Source organism: Prosopis cineraria, unplaced genomic scaffold, assembly GCF_029017545.1.
Source record: "Prosopis cineraria cultivar Desert tree isolate PC_DT_omini unplaced genomic scaffold, ASM2901754v1 PC11, whole genome shotgun sequence".
In the NCBI taxonomy this organism is placed as follows: domain Eukaryota; kingdom Viridiplantae; phylum Streptophyta; class Magnoliopsida; order Fabales; family Fabaceae; genus Prosopis; species Prosopis cineraria.
Window position 1 is genome coordinate 6,297,854 of NW_026555342.1, and position 19,648 is coordinate 6,317,501.

At 36.2% G+C, this 19,648-nt stretch overlaps 1 protein-coding gene across 3 annotated transcripts; it reads right to left on the bottom strand.

Annotated features, from left to right (window-relative positions):
* Positions 1-545: 545 nt before the first annotated feature.
* Positions 546-17,696, bottom strand: LOC129286783 (protein CHROMATIN REMODELING 4). 3 transcript variants are annotated; one of them, XM_054922824.1, is made up of 12 exons: positions 17,098-17,696; positions 14,627-14,849; positions 13,755-13,856; positions 12,875-13,645; positions 11,142-11,255; positions 8,180-11,017; positions 7,252-7,409; positions 5,921-6,035; positions 4,529-4,611; positions 3,334-3,602; positions 2,969-3,225; positions 546-2,846 (listed from the first exon to the last, which is right to left on the bottom strand). In XM_054922824.1, the coding sequence occupies exons 2-12, from the start codon at positions 14,831-14,833 to the stop codon at positions 735-737; spliced, it is 7,026 nt and encodes a 2,341-aa protein (XP_054778799.1). In that variant the 5' UTR covers positions 14,834-14,849; positions 17,098-17,696; the 3' UTR covers positions 546-734. The 3 variants fall into 3 exon arrangements, with proteins under 3 accessions (XP_054778799.1, XP_054778798.1, XP_054778797.1); XM_054922823.1 differs by having other exon boundaries at positions 2,969-3,602; positions 17,106-17,696; XM_054922822.1 differs by having other exon boundaries at positions 2,969-3,602.
* Between the last annotated feature and the right edge of the window lie 1,952 nt (positions 17,697-19,648).

Below are 19,648 nucleotides of genomic sequence, written 5' to 3' on the forward strand. Positions count from 1 at the left end.
ACATTAATATTACAAACATGTTAACACTAGCTTTGAACTTATTATTATTATTATTTTTTAAAAGAAGATGACGCTACCACTTAGACAACTAGTTGTTGACAAATAACACAACTTATTATTCAAACTAACATACAAAAAACATTCCTAGTTAGAAAAATATTATATATATATATATATATATATTGTATTTGAAGCCCATGAAATATGAATGTCTGAGTGCAAAGAACAACTTGTTTCATGATTTCGTCAATAAAATTTATATATTTCTTTTTTATTAAAAAAAAGGACCAATTTATTCTCTAACCACAGACCTAGTGACTTTTAAGATAGGATGAATATGCGTTTAAGTGAAGGTCCAGCATCATGAAGAATCCTGAAATCAAGTATTGCAACAGGAATCTCATCCTTCACTGAGGCCACTCGAAACCTCATTTCACTTGCACAAATTGTCATGTAAAGACATCTCTATTTCTCATTAACTTGACTTGGGTTTCTTTGAGAATCATATCCCTACTTTAATTACCAGAAACATAAAAAACCGAAAATAAAATAACGAACAGACAACGCTATATTTCATTTTACTTGATGAAAACTTTACACGTTTTCAACCACCCCGTATTTTCTAGTTCACTCATTGTCATAATACCCTACAAAAATTCCAGCGCAAAGGTTGAAGAGGCCACCTTTAGAACCATGAAATTATATAGCCCAATTTTTTTATCTGAGACACTAAGCTATGTTTCCTTATCTCTTAAAGCGTGATCGGATACAGTCCCCTCAGATGATACCTCCACTTCATCAGGCCGTTCAGTCCTAGAGGGATCTGACTGAGTCTTGCTGGAATCTCCACTGTCAGGGTGTTCTACATTATGTTGCTCCTCATGCGAACCCAAATTTTTTGGTGAAGTCTGCCTAGGCAAAATCTTATTTCCAAAGGCACCTTCGGTGGCTTTGAATTTCGCCGGCTTAATAGGCCTAGGCAATGGGAGTTTGCCCTCAGGAAATCTTGAAGAGCCAGAAATGGATGGAACATTTGGACCAGGAGCAACAGAGGATGCCACCAGCTGGAGCACTTCAGGAGAAGGAGACAGTCCTGAACTGCTCGTCCTTTTAAGTTGGTTTGCTGATGAGTGTGACAGGTTTAATGAATTGAGGCCAGATTCAATCTGCTGAAGTCCTGTCTGAGGAAGGAGGGGTAAAGGAGGGATCAAAGAAGTTGAGCAGGAAGCACCGTTGTCATCGATGTTGAGGTCACTGAGGATATCATTGCTGCTTCCGGCAACATCTAGCAGGCCCCTCCGGTGGAACTTAGATCTTCTAAATTTTCCATGCCTCTTCCGGCAGGATCTGAGGTCATTATTGCTCCCAGCAACTTCTGGTAGGACCTGACTGAACTTATGAGTTCTTTTAACCTTCCGCCTTCTCAAACTACATCTGGGGTCATCTGGACGGGAAGGAGGTGGGCTAGGAATCACAAATGGAGGTATTGTAGGCTTATTTTCTCCATAAACCAAGCGAACTGATTGAGCAACTGCTGAAACAGTGGGTGGCAGTTCTGGATCAGAGCGTTTAGCAGGGGAGCTTACTGCTTCTCGTAACCAGTGGGGAAGCTTGTCTTTTGAAGTACTACTCCCTACTCCTTCCTCACCTTTTGAAGTGAAAGGTTCAGCTCCTTTAACAGGGTTAGATGGAAATACAGAGCTGGTAGATTCACCATTTCCTGCATTATTTCGAGTATCACGCATATCATTAAAAGACCCATCAAGAAGTCCAGGTGATTTTTCAAACTTACTGGCGCCTTGTTGATCCTCTTTTTGTTGCCTATTAAAGCTTCCTGGGCCATTCAAACCAAGAGAACCCAAGCAACTGGTTCCATAAGAATCTAGTAAAAATGGCCTTTCAGCAGGTACATAGGAAGAAGTCCCTGGTCTATCAGATTGCTCAGCAGAAGCATCTCCAGGAAATTTTGCTCTGTTTATATCATGACTAAAAGAAGGAAGAGGGGCAAAATGATCATTTTGAAAATGAGGTCGATCTGGTGTCCTAAAATGCGACATACTCGATGAAGGATCACCCACTCCTAGTTTCATGTCAGTCAAATGGTTTTGAAATTTTGGTGGCAAGATAAATCGGCTCCCCTGCAGGGCCCTTTCCATCATTCCATCAGAGATAGGAAAAAGGGCGGATTTAGTAGACTTCGACATCTTGGCCAGTTTTGACACAGGAAAAGCTGGCCCCTGAAAGACCTTGAGTTGTTCCTCTTCCCACCTCATCGCCAAATCTTCAGATGTTTTATACTTTGAAAACTTCAACTTGGGATCTCTAAGCATAACATCCCAATTACCTCTTCCATGTCTACGAACACCAATCCAGAGGCAATCAAGTTCATCTTCAGACCACCCATCTAATTTTGACTTCTTTTTATACAAGCTGCTTGACGCAGACCCAGTTCTCAACATTATGTTTTCAAGCACCTTCCTATGATTTTCTGGGAATGATGTGGATATTGTGCCCTGGCCTAAACCCAACGTGGGGGGCACATCCCCATCTTGCTGATTAAATCTGAACAAATCTTCTGGGGGAATTTTGAATTTAGGTAATAACGGCATTGTTTGAAGGTCTTGTAATGGGCCACTCAAAGCTTCATTTCTGCTGCTGCTGCTGCCTAGTGACAAATTAGGTAAAAGATCCAGATGCGAATTTGGCATGTTCTTAGTTGCGGGTGGAAATCTGGCCAGCAATGTTTCATCAAATGGCAGGTTTGGCAGGCCCATCTTCTCCCGGAAAGCAGAGAATCTAGCCCCTTCAAGTGCATCAGATTCCTTTCCTTGCAAAGCTAGATGAAACTGTGTGTATATATATATATATATATATATAAAGCGCACGATTTATATGGTAAGCTATACCCATAAAGATGAATAAATAGAATTGATCCAAAATCAATACAAAGCATGCAAGGAGAACTTACAGGAAGAAATGGGAGGTTATGATCAGGGATTCTATTCTTGAAACTCTCTTGCAAAATATGTGCCAGTGAATCTGGTAGTCTAGCATTTGCTGCTCCTTCCTGACTTCTGACCTCAGCCTCCATGGATGTTGTCCCAGAGGAAGGGGCAAGACTAAATGGAAACTCCTGTCTGGCTCCCCGTCTATTTTGTCTCCAATTTAACTTTGGAGGATTGCTTTCTGATGTTTTCACCAGGTTGGCATTTGGAGCACAAAGTCCTAGAACAGGTAACAAATTGCTGGTGGGCATAGAGTTTGTGGCGTTTATCCCCTTATAATAGGGTGGAGAATGGTCTAGATTATTGACTGAAACATCAATGTGACTACCCATTATGTGTTTTGATAGCCTGCCCATTCTTGCAATGGAATCATTGTGGCTCTTCTGAGCATCTGAAAGCATGTCAGATTTGTTCTCCTCTAAATTGATAGGACCATCTCCAACTAAATTTATTGGTCCATTTTCAAGATCAGCACTCTTTGCATTGGCAGAAGACTGAAGGAGTGACTCAGCTCCAGGGAGTCCCTCAACAGGTTGAGATACACCAACTGCATTCCTCTGGGCGAGTCGTTCTTTCTGCCGAGCACGGAGCTTAGCACTGTTCAAAATTAATATCAATATCAAGTCTTTTCAGAATTATTAAGGGCTCAGATAATGATAGAGCTAACTGCCATTGTATCTTAAAGTACCAACCAGCACAAAGGTTAAGGATTTTAAGTCCTGGCGAGAGAAAATTACCAAGGGAAAAGTTAGAGGGAGAATGCCATTTGGGTCCCTTGCAAGGAATTATTAATACTTCAGTCCCCAAGTTCAAAAATAAAATTAATGTAGTATATCACATCTGTCAATCTTAAAGACCAAAGTGTTAATAATTCCCTTACAAGAGACCCACATGTCATTCTCCCAAAAATTAAAAGGAGCAACTCATCAGCACTCTAAAGGGATACCAATACACCCATCTATTGCTCAATTGATAAAGCAAGTGACATGGATTTTTAATCAGTCAGGATTGATTTGTCAATAACATTTAGGACTTGCTATGAAGGTAAGAGCTCCATGTGAATCATTCACAGAATTTGTAGAAAGAGATAATTTAAGGTGTGGATCCCCCATCAATTGCATCGAGTCATGCTTATCTTATGATTGCCAAGGGGCCACATAGCTCAGACTGAAATTAAAAAGGCAAAAAACAGACAAAGCATAGTAAGAAAACATAAATGATGGACAAGTTTCTTTGCCTTTTTAATTATAGTCTAAGCCATGTAGCACATTGATAATTGTAAGATAAACATAAATGGCTGAATCGGATGCAATGAAAGGACAATTAGGATAGTGGCAATTGAGGAGATCCATTGCCAATGATTTAGTGTTTTTAAACTGTCAATATACTGTCAAGAGAAACCCCCTGAAAGAAGCCATAATGACCATCCCATCTAATTGCAATGACACAGCCAGAAGTAGGTGTTCTATATCAATGTTTAATCACAGTAAAGCAACTTTAATTCACAAAAGGCATAAACATACAATTTTGCTTTTAGAGCCCGCCCTGCGGGTGTATATTCACGCTCAGGCTCTGGTTCTGGTTCTTTTTCCTGCTCATCCCCACTCTGCTTGAGGCAAAATATAAGAATAACATCAAGAGGAGGATCTGATGAAAAATATACACTAATTTGTGTGACAATGCAATATATGAAGATAAAGTTCCAGAAAATTACCAAAAATATTTCCCCAGCAATAGAGGTTTTATGTGGCAAAAAGCTTCTAGACTAACATGTTAAAATATGAAAATTATACTAGGATAACGAGGCACAAAACGGCTAAAAATCAAGTAGTTAATTGACATGGGAGGATATGCAACAAAGTTTGAAAGATTAGTTTCAGACAGGAGACTTGAGAGCTGAAATACTGAAACTAAAAGAGTTCGAGTATCTGAACAATTCATTGATATTGAACAGCTAGTGGCTATTTTTCATCCAGAAATTGTAATAAAGTCAATTTTCAACCTTTTTAATTTTTGTAATTCTAATCAGAAAATTGAAAATGATAACAAAATTTTTCTCGTTTGCTTCTATTTTGCAGTTAAAAGAATCCACAAGGTTGGTTTTGAATATCAAACAAGATCTATTCTTTAATGATGGAAACTGTACCTTAAATCTGAAAGAAATCTTAAAGATTGGAGATGCTAAAAGCATATCATTCCATCTGAGAATTACTGCAATGATAAATCTTGTTGAAATTGTCTTGTGAGAGCTATCCTTGGTTTTATACAACCATGGAGGTGATGCTCAATGGGAAAATAATGATTTTCTATTTATTATAGAGGTGCTGGCCCCAGAATAAAAAGCCATTCACTCCAGACAAACAGAGAGCAAAATTCAGGGGAAAAAAATGAGCCATGAGGCTAAAAAAATGTCAACATAAGAAATACGATATTAATTAGGATTTGAGTTTAATATTTTTATGTGTTTTGTTTTATTCAACACGTTTTTTATTTTAATTATCCATGGGCTCCACATAAGTGTGTCGTAAGAATTTGAGATGAAAGTAAATAAGTAAAAAATAAAGTTAAAGTCATAAAATAAGAAAATACATAAAAGTACCATATTTCTAAACTTTCCCATGGGAAACTTGTTTTAGGTGTAAGAAAATTTAATTTAGAAATATTGTACTTTTAGCATTTTTCTTATTTTATGATTTTTACTTTATTTTTTGCTTTTATTTTTCTAATTCTCAAATCACAGTTTTCGTTTTAATAACTTAATAAAGGGACCATGGATAATTAAAATAAAACACGTTAAATAAAAAACATTAAAATATAAAATTCCAAACTTGATTAAAATCTCATTTCCTATATTCATATTTAATTCTTCATTTTCCATCTTCCATCACTTTGCAAGCAGAAGGAAAGCAAATTACCTCGCTCAATGTTTCACTTGGGTTGGGAGCATATGCTTCCCTATAAGAAACTGCTTTTCTCTGCCGCTTTCCTCGACCAAGAGCTGCTTCCTCCTCATTCTGATACTTCTCCCACCTAGATACCAAACAGATTCAGAAGTAATTTCAGATAAGCAAGTTTATTCAGTCTGCTTGATAACTAAACTATTCTACTAAAATGCAAGGTAACATGAATTTCAAGATTTTCGACACATACGTCACTATAAACTTGGAGATAAAACCTGTTCTTAGGCTTGTAACAAATAGTCTATTTTAAAAAGTGGGTTTATGGGATAGACATGTTAGAAAATAAGATAGCCAAAGGTTCACAGTTAACTAATGATTTTAAAATGTTTAATTGTGTCAATAAGTGAAAGAAAGGGAGAGAATTGATAAAAGTGTCAAGGGGATCACTAGCTTGCTTTGGGATATGAAGGCAGAATAGCTAGTGACAGTAGTGAAGCTGATAGCAAGAAGCATCAATACAGGTAAATGTATCAGATACGATAATATAAAAATTTTCAAAATTTTAAGATACAAACACGAGAAAATATATATATTTCAACATTTGATGATACAGGTATAGGTATCTTGATTTTTAAACAAGTATTTCTAACATAACATAAAAATACTTTTAACAATCAACTAAAATATTAAGTTTTTACCAACGAGCATGCAGCTTGGCTGGTTAGAGGCTTTACTAGCTTAACTAGAAGCGTCAAATTCAAGCCTTAGGTATAAAGCTGCATTAAACACTAGTTGAGAGAGCTTGCCGCCCTTGTGGTCTGATCTGGCTTAGTCGGAGTCCAAAGGACTCCAGATATCAGGTGTACATGCAAAACATATATATATATATATATATATACACATATATATTTTCAAGTTTTTAGTAACAAAAAATTTTTTGAAAAAAAGATCATCATACAAATGTTAGAACATGAGATACATACTACAAAGTATTGTACGTGTATCATACCGGATACATTTACTTTTTTGAAGTATTGGTCTTCATACGAACAGCCATAACAACCTTCCAGAGTTTGCTAGGCTCTAATTACCCATCCATATAAAGGGGAACCCCCTAACTCGTGAATGACAGTACAACAAATGATCAAGTTCTCTGTTCCTCTCATTCTCTCTCTATTGCTCTATCCTTCTTTTCCCACATTCTAATTCCCTCCAAAGTTCTTAAAGCCTCAACAAGCATTATATTAATTATAACCAAGTGTCGAATTTATACTATAAATAAACTCAGTGGTTGGATGTCGTAATATACAACAAGGAAAGGATGTAACCAAATAGAATTTCCTTACCTCACCCGAAGTAGTCTGTCCCATTCATTTTCTTCAGTACCATTCACCATATTATCCTCTTTCCTTTCAGAATTTTGTGTAGAGACATCATCAGTTCCGCAAGGAGGTGATTCACCTAAACCCTGTTCTTCAGCTGGTTCATCATTCCATTCAAGGGACTGATTAAGACAAAGCAAACTTCAATCAGAATAAATTATAGAATAATATTCACTTTTGGCATCTATTTAAATGTTTAGTCAAGGAGGTGCAACTTTTTTTAACAGAAAAAATATCGTATCAGGAAGAAATTACAAGGGAGGATAAACCATCCTACTACAAGGAAAACTAAAGAAATGAGGACAGGAAAGCAGAAAGCCACAAAAACCATATATTAAACAATTTAGACTAATCTCTCTGCATATACAAGAGAGCAGCCTTGCGTTACTAAGCCAGTAGCAGGGTTACAAAAAGAATCAATGAAAAGCATCCCATTCTCTAAACATATATCTAAGACGCAACTTAAGGGGAAAAACTTACAACTTCATTAAACTATTTAGAGGCTAATGAATACCAACTTATGGGATAATGAGACTTCTATCAAGTTCCAAAGAAGATTAACAAGAACAGGTCTTCAGAACATTCAGTATGAGGGCAACCGAAACTGAAGCAGCAGCATCAATTTACCTATTTAGCTTGTACACATACTAGTGATAGATGCAACTTCAAAAGATTAGGTAAATATAGAACCAAGTAAATTGGTCTAAAACATAGATATATCAATGTATGGATAGCCCCAGAAAAAAAGCCACCTGAGAGGGAGATAGAAAGGGTTTACAAGTAGAAGTGGCAAAAATATTGATTCACGTATTTCACAATGCACCAAACGATCAAATTTAGCATAAACAATTAACTAACGACTTCAAGCTTAGGTATTCAATAAACACTTCACCTTAACTGAACCCAGCAAATCATTCTCAGAATCTCCTTCAGCAACATCATTTGAGCCATCTTGAAGGTTTGAACGATCAAGCAATTTTAAAACTGCACTTTCATCCCACACAAATTTGCTGCTACCATCTGTACACTTGTCCTTATATACATCTCCCAAACCACCAGTCCTCTTTCGATGCTTATGTTCAACATCCACAACTGTCTCTTCTTTGTTGCCATTATTTTCACTTCCATTCATCCCATTCTGACCAGGAGAATCACTGAAGAGTTCTTCAGTACCCCATTTCAAAATATCCTCTACTTCCTTTTGAGATCCAGACTTATTTACAAAAAGCTGATCAAGCATCAGTTTCTTCTTAGCAAGCTGCAAGATGCGCTCTTCAACACTGGCACGAACGACAAGCCGATATACTAAAAGTCTATTTGACTGTCCAATCCTATGCGCTCGATTCATTGCTTGGATATCAGCATGTGGATTGAAATCAGAATCATAGATAATGACAGTGTCAGCTGTTGCCAAATTTATCCCAAGACCACAGGATCGTGTGGATAACAAGAACACAAATCGACTTTTGTCTTGGTTAAAGCGTGCAATTGCTGCTTGACGATCAGCCACAGAAACAGAGCCATCCACTCTCTCGTAAGTTTTAGGCCCATACTCAATACTTAAGTAGTCCTCTAGGATGTCAAGCAGCTTGGTCATTTGTGAGAAAATAAGGACTCTGTGTCCTTCTTTATGCAAAATCTTCAGCATAGAATGCAGAAGAGTCAATTTGGCCGAAGCCTTTATTCTCATTTCATGAAGAAACTCAGCTGATCCAGAATCAGGCTCAGTTCCTGGTATGAGATATGGATGATTGCAGACTTTTCTAAGTTGCATCACAATGTTAAGCATAGATTGCTGTGCAACCCCTTTCCCGATATTACGCAATATCTGATAATTCTTTGTAAGCATGGCACGGTAATATTCGGCTTGGATAGATGACAACTCAACAGGAACCATTCTCTCTGTCTTGGGTGGAATATTTTGCATGGCATCCCTTTTAAGCCTACGGAGCATATGAGGGGCAACCAGTTTTTTCAATTCGTCAACTTTCTCAGCAGTTGTAAGATCATTGAATTTCTCCTCAAATGTAGACAGAGAAGGAAATGAAGCTGGTTGTAAAAAATTGAGTAAGTTGTACATCTCACCAATGTTGTTCTGAAGAGGGGTACCAGTCAAAAGTACACGATGTTGAAAAGAGAATGTATTGAGCAAGCTGAAAAGCTTACTTTCAGAATTCTTCAGTCGATGTCCCTCATCGACCACAAGAACTTCCCAGGGAACTCCACGTAAATGAGAAGAGTCAGCAAGCACCATTTCATATGTAGTCAAAAGAACATTAAATTTATAGGAAGCAGTTCTTTTATTAAATCCACTGGGATCACTAGCATGCCATTCATACTGGCGAATTATGGCTCTTGCTTTTGCACAGCCATGATATTCCACAACATTCAAGTCTGGAGCCCATAATGCAAATTCAGCAAGCCAATTAGGCATTGTGGAAAGTGGGACCAATACCAAGCAAGGCAGTACAACTTTGAATTCAAAATACAATGATGACATGAAGGCACAAGCAGATACTGTTTTTCCGAGCCCCATTTCATCAGCAAGTATCACATTTTTGGATCTACACCAGCATTTTCTCAACCAGTTCAAAGCCTCAAGCTGATGGGGAAACAGAGAACCACCTTTTAGCTCATGAGGTTGTTCTGGAAGATTAACTACATCATTTTGATGGTCATTGTTTTTCCTAGTTGAATTATCCTTCAATGCATCCCTTTCCAGGGTAAGGGTTTCAAATTTGTTAAAAAGATCGAGTAGATGTGAAGAAGCCTGGAGAACAGGCTCATCTAAACTTTCCCAAGTGCATTCATCATAAGGGAGTCCAGTCCATTTTACAAATGCTTCTGACGTTCCATTTTTTGATGTACGGATAGCAAGCAGCCGTTGAGGCTGCTTCCAACGTTCCTCACAGATATTTATTATAGCTGTCCCATACTTGGCCTTGTAATTTTCTAATTTTCTCTTTGCAAGAATTTTCAAATGGGATTCAGAAATCCAACTATTATGAATATGTGACTTTCCTACCCACTTAACCAAAAATTCATAGAAGACTTTCTCCTGGTTTAGACATGAAGGTTCAGCCACGTTAGCTTCCTGAACTTTGTTAGCAACAGCACTGCTCATCCCCTTATCTGCATCCACCTCTTTTGATTTGGTTTTGGGAGAGACCTGTGCTTCACAATTTTTCAGAAGCTCACTATTGTCCTCGCTTCTTAAAGTAACATTTACATCCTCCACAATCTCCATCTTGTCATTTGTTTTTGCCAAATGCTCAGCACTTGCAGCAGAATCATCATGTTTTTTATTATCTGTCGCACTGGAATCTAAATCACCTGGAGTTTTACTCAATGAATTTATGGGATTGCCTTTTTTACTGTCTTTTGTCATTGATCTTCTGTATACATTAAGTCTTTCCACTTTATTATTGTTTTTCAAGCTTTCTTTATCAGCAATCTTGACAACATTTGGACAATCATCTGGGATATTTGCAGCAGTTTCAACATTCATATCATTACCACAAGCAGAACTATTCTCTACTAGTCTGTTTTCATTTTCTGGGATTGGCAGATCCCGAGTGTCTCCACTTTCTGGGATAGGGAGATCTCGAGCGTCTCCATTTTCAGGGATTGGCAGATCATGAGAGGGTAGATCATCCAGGACAGTCACAGATAAAATTTGTGATGGTTTTGTGTTCTTATCCTGAACTCGACAGCCTAGAACCCGGTCAACCTGTGATACATACATAACAGAAACTACAAAATCAGTCATGATCATCACTTGCAAGAACCCAGGGAGAATACCGCCTCCATTAAACTAATGCAAACCATTAACATAAGCTATTTGAGATAGTTACCTGCAGAGATTCACCTACAGTATTGTCCTCATGCGTTAAAGTTTCATCCACATGACTAGCTGCCTTATCAAACTCACATGCTTTGTTTTTATTTGCCTGAGGAATCTCCTGCATCTACTTATAAACCCAAATGTGTGTCATTAACACCGCAACAGAGTAATTGACAGAAATAACAACGCCAAAATGAAACATAGGAAAACACAAAAAGTTCACATATCAAGGATGAAAACACACTTGTATGCAGCAATCCAATAGATCCAAGCAGTTTTTCAAGTGTCTGACACTAAGCTGGATGGGTACATGACTTCTTTTTCTATAGGTACTTAGTCGTGCAGTAGTAGTTATCAAGAATTAGAGCTCAACTACTTCTGCAGGTTTGAGAAATAATTTTCAATATAACTTTTTTAGAAGAAGGAGGATTCTCCATTTCCCTGTTTGGCAGCATCCAGAAGTTGTTTTGAAGGGGGGAAGTGGAAGTGGAAGAGGAAGAGGAAATGGGGATGGCAATGTGTTTTAGAAACATGTATGATATGAGCATAGAATCCTTATACAACTTTTATTTGAAATATATATATTTATAATAGCAAAACCAAAATATCATTATTCAACCGAAAAAATGGAACCGCCGTCAGACCCACTCTCCACGCTAAATACCAGCAGCACCTCCACCGCCAGAAACCAGAACCAGAACCCACAAGTCTAACCAAGAAATCAATGCTTTGTCAAACCAGAGAAAGAAGATTGCAAAGCAGACAGAGACATCAAACATGGAGCAGCAAAAAGAGAACTGCCATTGAAATCTAACAACAATCCGAAAATCACAAAATTGAACAGATCCAGATGCAGATATATCAAAACAAATCCAAGTATATTTTTGAAACAAACAAGAAGCCGCCTCAGGTTCATCAACCATGATCATCATCCTCACATCTCCATTGCAAGGCCCTCGACACTTCTGTCAGCACCTCATACAAAGAACACATCAAACATTGGTGGGACAATCACATGAGGTGTCTCAGACCATCGTTGCCACCACCTAGAATCATCATTGACCTCTATTGCTCTCAGCCATTGTTGTCATCATCAACCACTAGGGTTAACGCAAAGCTATATCCGAGACAAAATTGCAAAGAGCAAGATTGTCCAAAACATTGCTGGTTGAAGATAAAATTGTCTCTAAAAATGAGTTCCATGGAACTTTTCCCACTTCCACAAGGTTGAGCATGGAAGCCACTTCCACCAAAATGGGTTGGCACTTGACAGTTGAAACTAACAAGGATGTCTTGCAAGAAAAAGGGAGATCAACATAGAGCCACAGCACATAAAAATTCACGTTTAAATAGAAAACCATATCAAGTGAAAAGCTGACATGAATTTTTATGGCATCTTTGGCAAGACAAATTTTAGTGTAATGCATCATTGGCCTTTGTTTCTTCCAAATTTTCACTTCCGGTCTCAGAGATTTCAAGTAAGATGAGAGAGATAACAAGTAAAAGGCATTCCAAATCTTCTTCCTACAGCATAGGTTTTTAAGATGAATTGACACTTGATAATTCTAATTAGGAATAACTGAAGGCAAAGGGGACAACGAAAGAAGAATAGGGAGTCAAAATGGTATTAGATTAGGAAGCATTTCAATAATTATTCATCATTTGGACACCAAATGAAATGCTTATGCAGTCACAACCAAACATACTTAAACAGAAAAGAATTCAAGAGAGTAAAAACAATACCTCATCTTTTGGCTCAACATCAGAATCCTTATTTCCAACTTCCTCTCTTGATAAAGATGCAGAAACACTATTGTTCACAGACTTCTGCTTCTTGTGCACTTTATTATTTCCAGATTTGCACTTCATGGAAGTCTTGACAGTAGATTTACCCTTTTCAGTCTTCAAGTTCTTTTTACTGATATTATTATTAGCCTCATGCTTCCTCTTTCTAACTTCCCCTCCAACAGCAGCAATTGCAAGAACAAGTTGTTTTCTTGAAGGCACGTCATCACAAGATAAATCAGGCTTCCCATCCACCTGTTCATCATCTGCATCTAAATTAGTACTTTTAGGAGTTGACAAAACTTCATCAGCTGTTGAGGTTGACTTCCTATCAACAGGAGAGACTGTTGGGGGCATGTTAGATTTCTTGTCTTCATCAGCATCTGCACATGATGAAGTTCCCTCGATCGAAATCCCAAGAGACGGATCACTTAGCTTGTTACTACTTGTTACATCTAAAGGGGAAGAAAACAATTCCTTTCTTAAGAATTTGTCTCCCCCAGTTGAAATAGATTTTCCTTTGCTGGAAGACCTTTTCTTTGATATTAGTGTGCTACCAAAAATCTGGGATACTTTGCCCATATTAAGTGAACTAACTCCATCTTTTGCTTTTGCAGTGACAACTTTTGACCTGGCTCGTTTTGCAATTGAATCCAAATGGTTTATCGGTTTCAGTCGATCATTTCCTTGAGAGCAGCTTGGGCATTGCCACTTTCCCATAGGGATGCGCTTCAGAGGATAAATTATAAATTAGAAATGAAGTTTAGACTAAAAGTAAATTCTGAATATCACCATTTAATGTTGATAGACAGCCTTATATTGGCTGAAATGAGCATACCTTAAGAGGTGGAGAAAGGCACTGTAAATGATAAGTGCGAGGACAGCTATCACAGCACAATAAGTTTCCACCAAGATCACAAATTACACATTCATAGAAATACTGGATCCAAAGATTTAGGACATCACAGTTAGCGCAGTCAAAAGAATCATAAAAAAAATTTTAAAAATACACTAAAATGATGCCTTAAACTAACTATAACTCTGTAGAGCTGTCCCCTCTTCAAAAGTTTGGTTTTTGAAACTTGCTATTTCTAACTTGAGATGATTGTGGGTTGGTAATATGGTCCCCATCCCCAAAATAAATTTAGCAAGCAAGAAATTCCCCATCCTCATTAATCCGTTCAATCCTTAGACCCAATCCCATTTACTTGGAAAATTTTCAAGATAAACATGTTTTTAGGAAATTGAGTCCCATTTAGATGAAATAAGTTCATATAAAATCACAAAAAAGAATCATGTCGTGAACAACTAATAATTCAAAATCTATATAATGCCAGTTGGGGGGTACTTTTTATTTTTAATAATAGATTATATAGATTAATACCATAAAAACGTGTGCATAAATATTGAGAGATAGATATATAAACATTATGGATCTAAAAAAGGGTGGATTTCATACGAGTGAGACCCATACTAAGAAAATATCCAAAAAATATCCCCATGCCCAAGTCCAAGTGGGTAAATTTTATGTGTACCCAGAGTATATGGGTATTTAGTCCATCCCCATCTCTAAATTTCTAATTAGAATGGAAAAGAACATCATCCACCACACGTTCCTTTAATTCCCTCCACTTTTTAAGCCGAATATTATCCTTGGGTTAAACCTTCACTTGTACATGTGATCAATTATTCAAAGAAAAGGTAACTCACCCCATCATTTCCTTTCTTCTTAGAGGAAAATTGACCGGTAGGTACTTCAGTCTTTAGCGATCGTTTTGTTGAGGCGTTCCTAGAAGAATCAGGCACTATTGAATTGTCTACTTTACCATTGGAATGTTCAATTGAAAGTTTTCTCCGCTTGCGTTTTAAAACCCAGTTCCTGTTGATCATTCTACTTGACGATTTGTTCTCCTTCATTACTCATATAAAGGTCCTATAGAAGAAATCAATTTCTTGAACTTTCAGCATCCCACGGGGCAATGAAAATTCAATGCAAAAGAGAATGAACATTTGATTGAGACAGGTCTTTTACTGGTAGACTTTATCCAATTATTGACTGTTGCAGTGCAGAGACAGAAAAATTGAAACAGGATAACAAAGTATTACAAGCACATAATGCAAAAGTTTAAAATTTGAGGAACTTGCAGCATTAGTTAATAACTAAATGATGAAATTCCCCTTAAATTAAGTCTCGGAATAATCACAACATCTGGTTTAAATAATCAATCTAGTCCATTTTGAGACAGTTGTACAATGTGAAATTAGAGATCTTGTCCCCGACCTAATATTTATCAGTTGATAAGACAAATTCCAGCCCCTTTGGAAGTCAAGAAAACGTCAAAAGGATCAATCAGGGGGGAAAAGGGACTTGTCCTTGGTAACTAAGAGGAACTAGTCCAACAAATTAATCTTGTGATAGTTTCAGTCTCGAAGGTAATTAAACACTGTTGCAAAATGAGTTCAGTTAGTTCATACATCTTGGGCTCATCTACGTTATTAAGAATCATAAGTATTTCAATTTATGTTTTCTTAACATCTGAGACATTCAGAAATCCTGGCCTGACCAAGTCTGGGAAGCATTTCCCAAGGTCTATAATTATCCCATCATTATGACTCAAGGGAGTTTCCTAAGTTCAATAAATGAAAGCTCATAATCTATAATTATCTTGTCTCCTTCATTGCTCCTCTCTTCTTTACTATTATTATGCTACCACTATGTGTTATTCTTAACACATATAACAGTTCTCTGCTAAAATTTAGAAGCCTTCCGTCTCAAATTTAGTGCCTGTTTAAATTTCAGTTTACATATGGCAAAAGTACATTTAGGGGATCCAGCTATTCGTTGGATTTGGCAAAAACACATTCCAGATATGGTTTGAATATACTTTTGATAGTTACCCAAGCAAGCCCTTAATTGTCATAAATCAGTCTTAGTTAAAGAAAATAAGAAATAGCACGATGCCCTCAAAATGTTATTGGCCTAAAAATAAGGGCCAGACTAAGCTTCTTTGAACATCAGAAACAGCAGAATGAAAGATAAGAAAGAAATCCAAGTTTTCAACTATAAGAAAGGAAATCAAAGCCGATATAAGATTTTGCTTGATAATGAACAATTTAGGAATTTCCACTAGAGAAAGAAATAAAAAGTCAGAATTCTGTCATCTAAACTGGGTAATATTTGCATTTGGTCAATTTAATTGGTGTATCTTTCACAAGAGATAAACATGCATTTCCTTTAATAATACAAATAAAAAATCAACGGCCTGCATCAATCCCATTACAAATGCTAGGCCACTGTTTGCAGTTACATTAATAGTAAGCAGGAAATATTTCCAAAAAAACATTATATTAACAATTAGGCCCCAGCATGAATTGTCTGGTGCAAATAGTTTTAAGCCCAAAGATTAGTGAGTGTGTGAGTTAGTCCTTGAAAATAACAAACTCTTCGCACATTAGTCCTATTATCAAGTGACTCAAAAATGTTGAAAGAACAAATGTGCAACAAGTTAATATTTTAGGACACTAATCCATGCACTAGCAGTTTTTCATGCTAAATTTAAATGACAAAATAATTACTTTGCTTCTTCCAAAAAACAGAAAAAGCAGTGCAGGCTTAAAAGCTATGGATTCCCAGGGAACAAAAATTGAATCTGTACAACCTAAGACTACAAGTGCACAGGAGGAAATAACTAGAGATATTATAGTATTAGCTATTATGTTGGAATCCATTTATATTCCAAGTCCAAAGCAGGATCAGATTATTTACACTAGCATCAACTGACTACTGTGGGGACCCTCTCTTCCACAACCTATAAAATGTGCTCAATTCAACACACGCCTACCTTCCTTCAACAACTGGTGAATGTATGCTTAAGGACACCACAAAAACAGAAAAGCTACAGTTCAACAATTCACTCTAGTTGAACATTATGCACATTGAACTCAGACTAGACAGATAGAAACCTCATTTAAATTTAAGCAACTACTTTGCTCAGGAACTACTACTCCAAAATCCAAGCACTATAGCTGCTCGCTAAAAGCAGAAACTTCGCAGCAAAGACTACAATTACAGGTGAAGTAGCTTTACCAATTAAGGAGACATAGATAGATTCCGGGCAATAATTAACGATGCCAAAAATTCAGCTAAAACGATAAAGAAACAGCAAAGGAAACAAATTTACCAGCATACCAATCTTGCAGGTGGATCAAAAAGCATGAATCAAATAGATTGCATCAGATAAGGAGATGAGAAGTAGATAGTAGGCGTGGGGGAGAGAGGTGGGAGATTAGGGCATAGAAGCGAGCGAGGAACGAGAAGGGGCAGCCAAAAGAAAAAATAAAGAGAGAGAGAGAGAGAGAGATAAAAAGATAGTTGTTGATGTTGGCTTTGTAGATAGAGAAAGAGTGTTTGTTTAGAGAGAGAAAGCATACTACAAATACGGAATCGCCGGGGTCATAGTCCCCATGGGACGGGGTTACACTCTGACATGGCAGGAGAGAGAGAGAGAGAAGGCGTGGGATGTTGTTGTTGATGTTCTCGTTGAACCCTCCAAAGCGTTCGACCACTCCAGCTCCGCCACGTGGCGAAACCAGGAGAGTTTGCTCCTCTTCCTGCTCTCTCCTCTTCGAATTTGCTTCGCTTGTGTTGCTTCCCATTCTTCTCTTTTTTGTGTTGAGGTTTCATTCTCGCTTTCCTTTTCTGTGATTTGCTTTTTCTCTCTCCCTTTCTCTCCCTCCTCCGACGATTCTGAGAGCAAGCAAGTGCTCTCTTCTTTCTCATCATCGCTTCGCCGCCATCAATTGCTTTCTTTCCCTTTTTTTTTTTTTTAATGTGTGTGTTGTGTTCGCTCCGATTTTTTAATTTCACTTTTGATCTTTTTCACTGGCAGTTTTGAAAACCGTTTTTGTTTTCTTTTGGAGGTCTTCTATAAGTTTTCTATTCCTGATTTCCTTCTCAGATGATTTTTTAAAATAAATTCGGTTATTTTTTAAATAATTCAGATTTTTATGTAATCATTAGTCGAAATTTTGTTTTATTTTAAGTAAATTATTTTCAGAATTGTTCATATTTTAATTTTGTTTTTTAGACAAAGAAAAATTGCCAAGTTAGTCATTCAAATTATCTTATTGCAGGATTTTTTTTTTTTTCAAAGAGAAGCCATGGTTATTTAGTAGACATGCTAACTTGACATGAATGAAAGATCTTTTTATGGATAATTTATGAAATTTAATTTACCAATTTATTGTTAACTAAGATTCATTCAAACTACATTTTTGAATGAATCTTACTATCATATGAACTACACTGTAATTTATTGTAAGTTTTACTATCATATGATAATTAATATGGATGTTTCTCAAAGACACATCTAATTTTGTAAAACAAAATCATATTTTTTACCAGCAAACAAAAATGATATTTAAAGACTTTTCTCAATGAACTCTGTCCATTATTGTCAATGGGCAAAAAAAAAAAAAAACTTAAGTTCATGGCAAGTCCATTTTTTTTTTTTTGAGCGTTGACAAATAGAGCCAAGTTCTTGAGCCAACCAAAAAATCTCCGCATAGTAAAAAATAAATGATACTCCGACCAAAAGAAAACATATTATTAATATTTTTCGTATAAACAAAAATAAAGTAATATATTAACTACGGGAATTTATTACTACTATTAATATTAATATTAATATTAATCAATATTAACATTTGTGTTAATGTTACTATCAACATCTCTCGCAACTGAATCTTCGTTTGTAAAGTTTCATGATTTGAAATTGAGTAAAGATCCTTTTATATGTAACAAGATAATGCATTCAATACGAAGAGGATAGAAAATAATCATTGATCCATTCCACTAATTTGGAATTTAGGATAGAAAATATTTTAAAATTTTTTTGTTAGATTTCTTATCTAAAAAGAACAGATGACACACAAAAAAAAAAAGACTCTACAAATATGCGTATAAAGTAAAAGGATAATTGAATAGTCTAATTACTTTGAAGTCCCAACTCCTTTTTTAATCAAATTTTTTGGTGAAATAACATTATTTTCTTTATGAGAAAAAAAAAACCCCATCAACTATCAATTTTCAAAGTTTCAACGGTCCGTCTGTCAGATAATTGTTGAAAATGGAGTGACCTAGAGATCAATGATTATTTCACCATAAGAAATAGTAATTTTAATTATACGATGGTAATTAAAATTTTAGCAAAGACAACTCCTGTTAGAAACACATTTGAACATTAAATATGAACATTTTTTCAATGGGGACGTTAGTTTGTTACATTGTAAGGGAGTAACTCTCTTTATTAAATTCAATGCCAGTTGGTTCAGCTTTTTAGTTTTAAAGTTATCACCAATGAAAGTTATGTTGTCATTTCATATAATTAAAGTTGTTGTTTCTTAACCAACGAGGATAAATTTAATAAAAAAGATTAATTTTTCATAACATAATGGATCAAAATTTGAATTGTCATTGAAAGATGCAGTCATATTTAGTGCCTAATCATATCTCAAATAAGATTACCTCAAATAGAATGACATTTAAAACCCAAACCTAACTTTTTAAAATGATAATTGTCAGCGTTGAAGTTTTTATTGTCACCTTAAACAATTGAAGTTGTTATTTCTTAAAGTGAATTAGTCATTGATCTTCACGTTATCTTTTATCCAATAATTAAAGTTGTTATTTCTTAAAGTGAATTGGTCATTGATTTCAACGTCATCTTTTTT

Bases quoted from the DNA above. Each gene is read 5' to 3' on its own strand.
- LOC129286783 (XM_054922823.1), bottom strand. From the start codon at position 14,833: ATGAAGGAGAACAAATCGTCAAGTAGAATGATCAACAGGAACTGGGTT. The intron at 13,646-13,754 runs GTATGCTCATTT...TATCCTCTGAAG, and splicing joins GCCTTTCTCCACCTCTTAAG to CGCATCCCTATGGGAAAGTG. The intron at 4,612-5,920 runs GTAATTTGCTTT...TGCCTCAAGCAG, and splicing joins CAAGTGAAACATTGAGCGAG to AGTGGGGATGAGCAGGAAAA.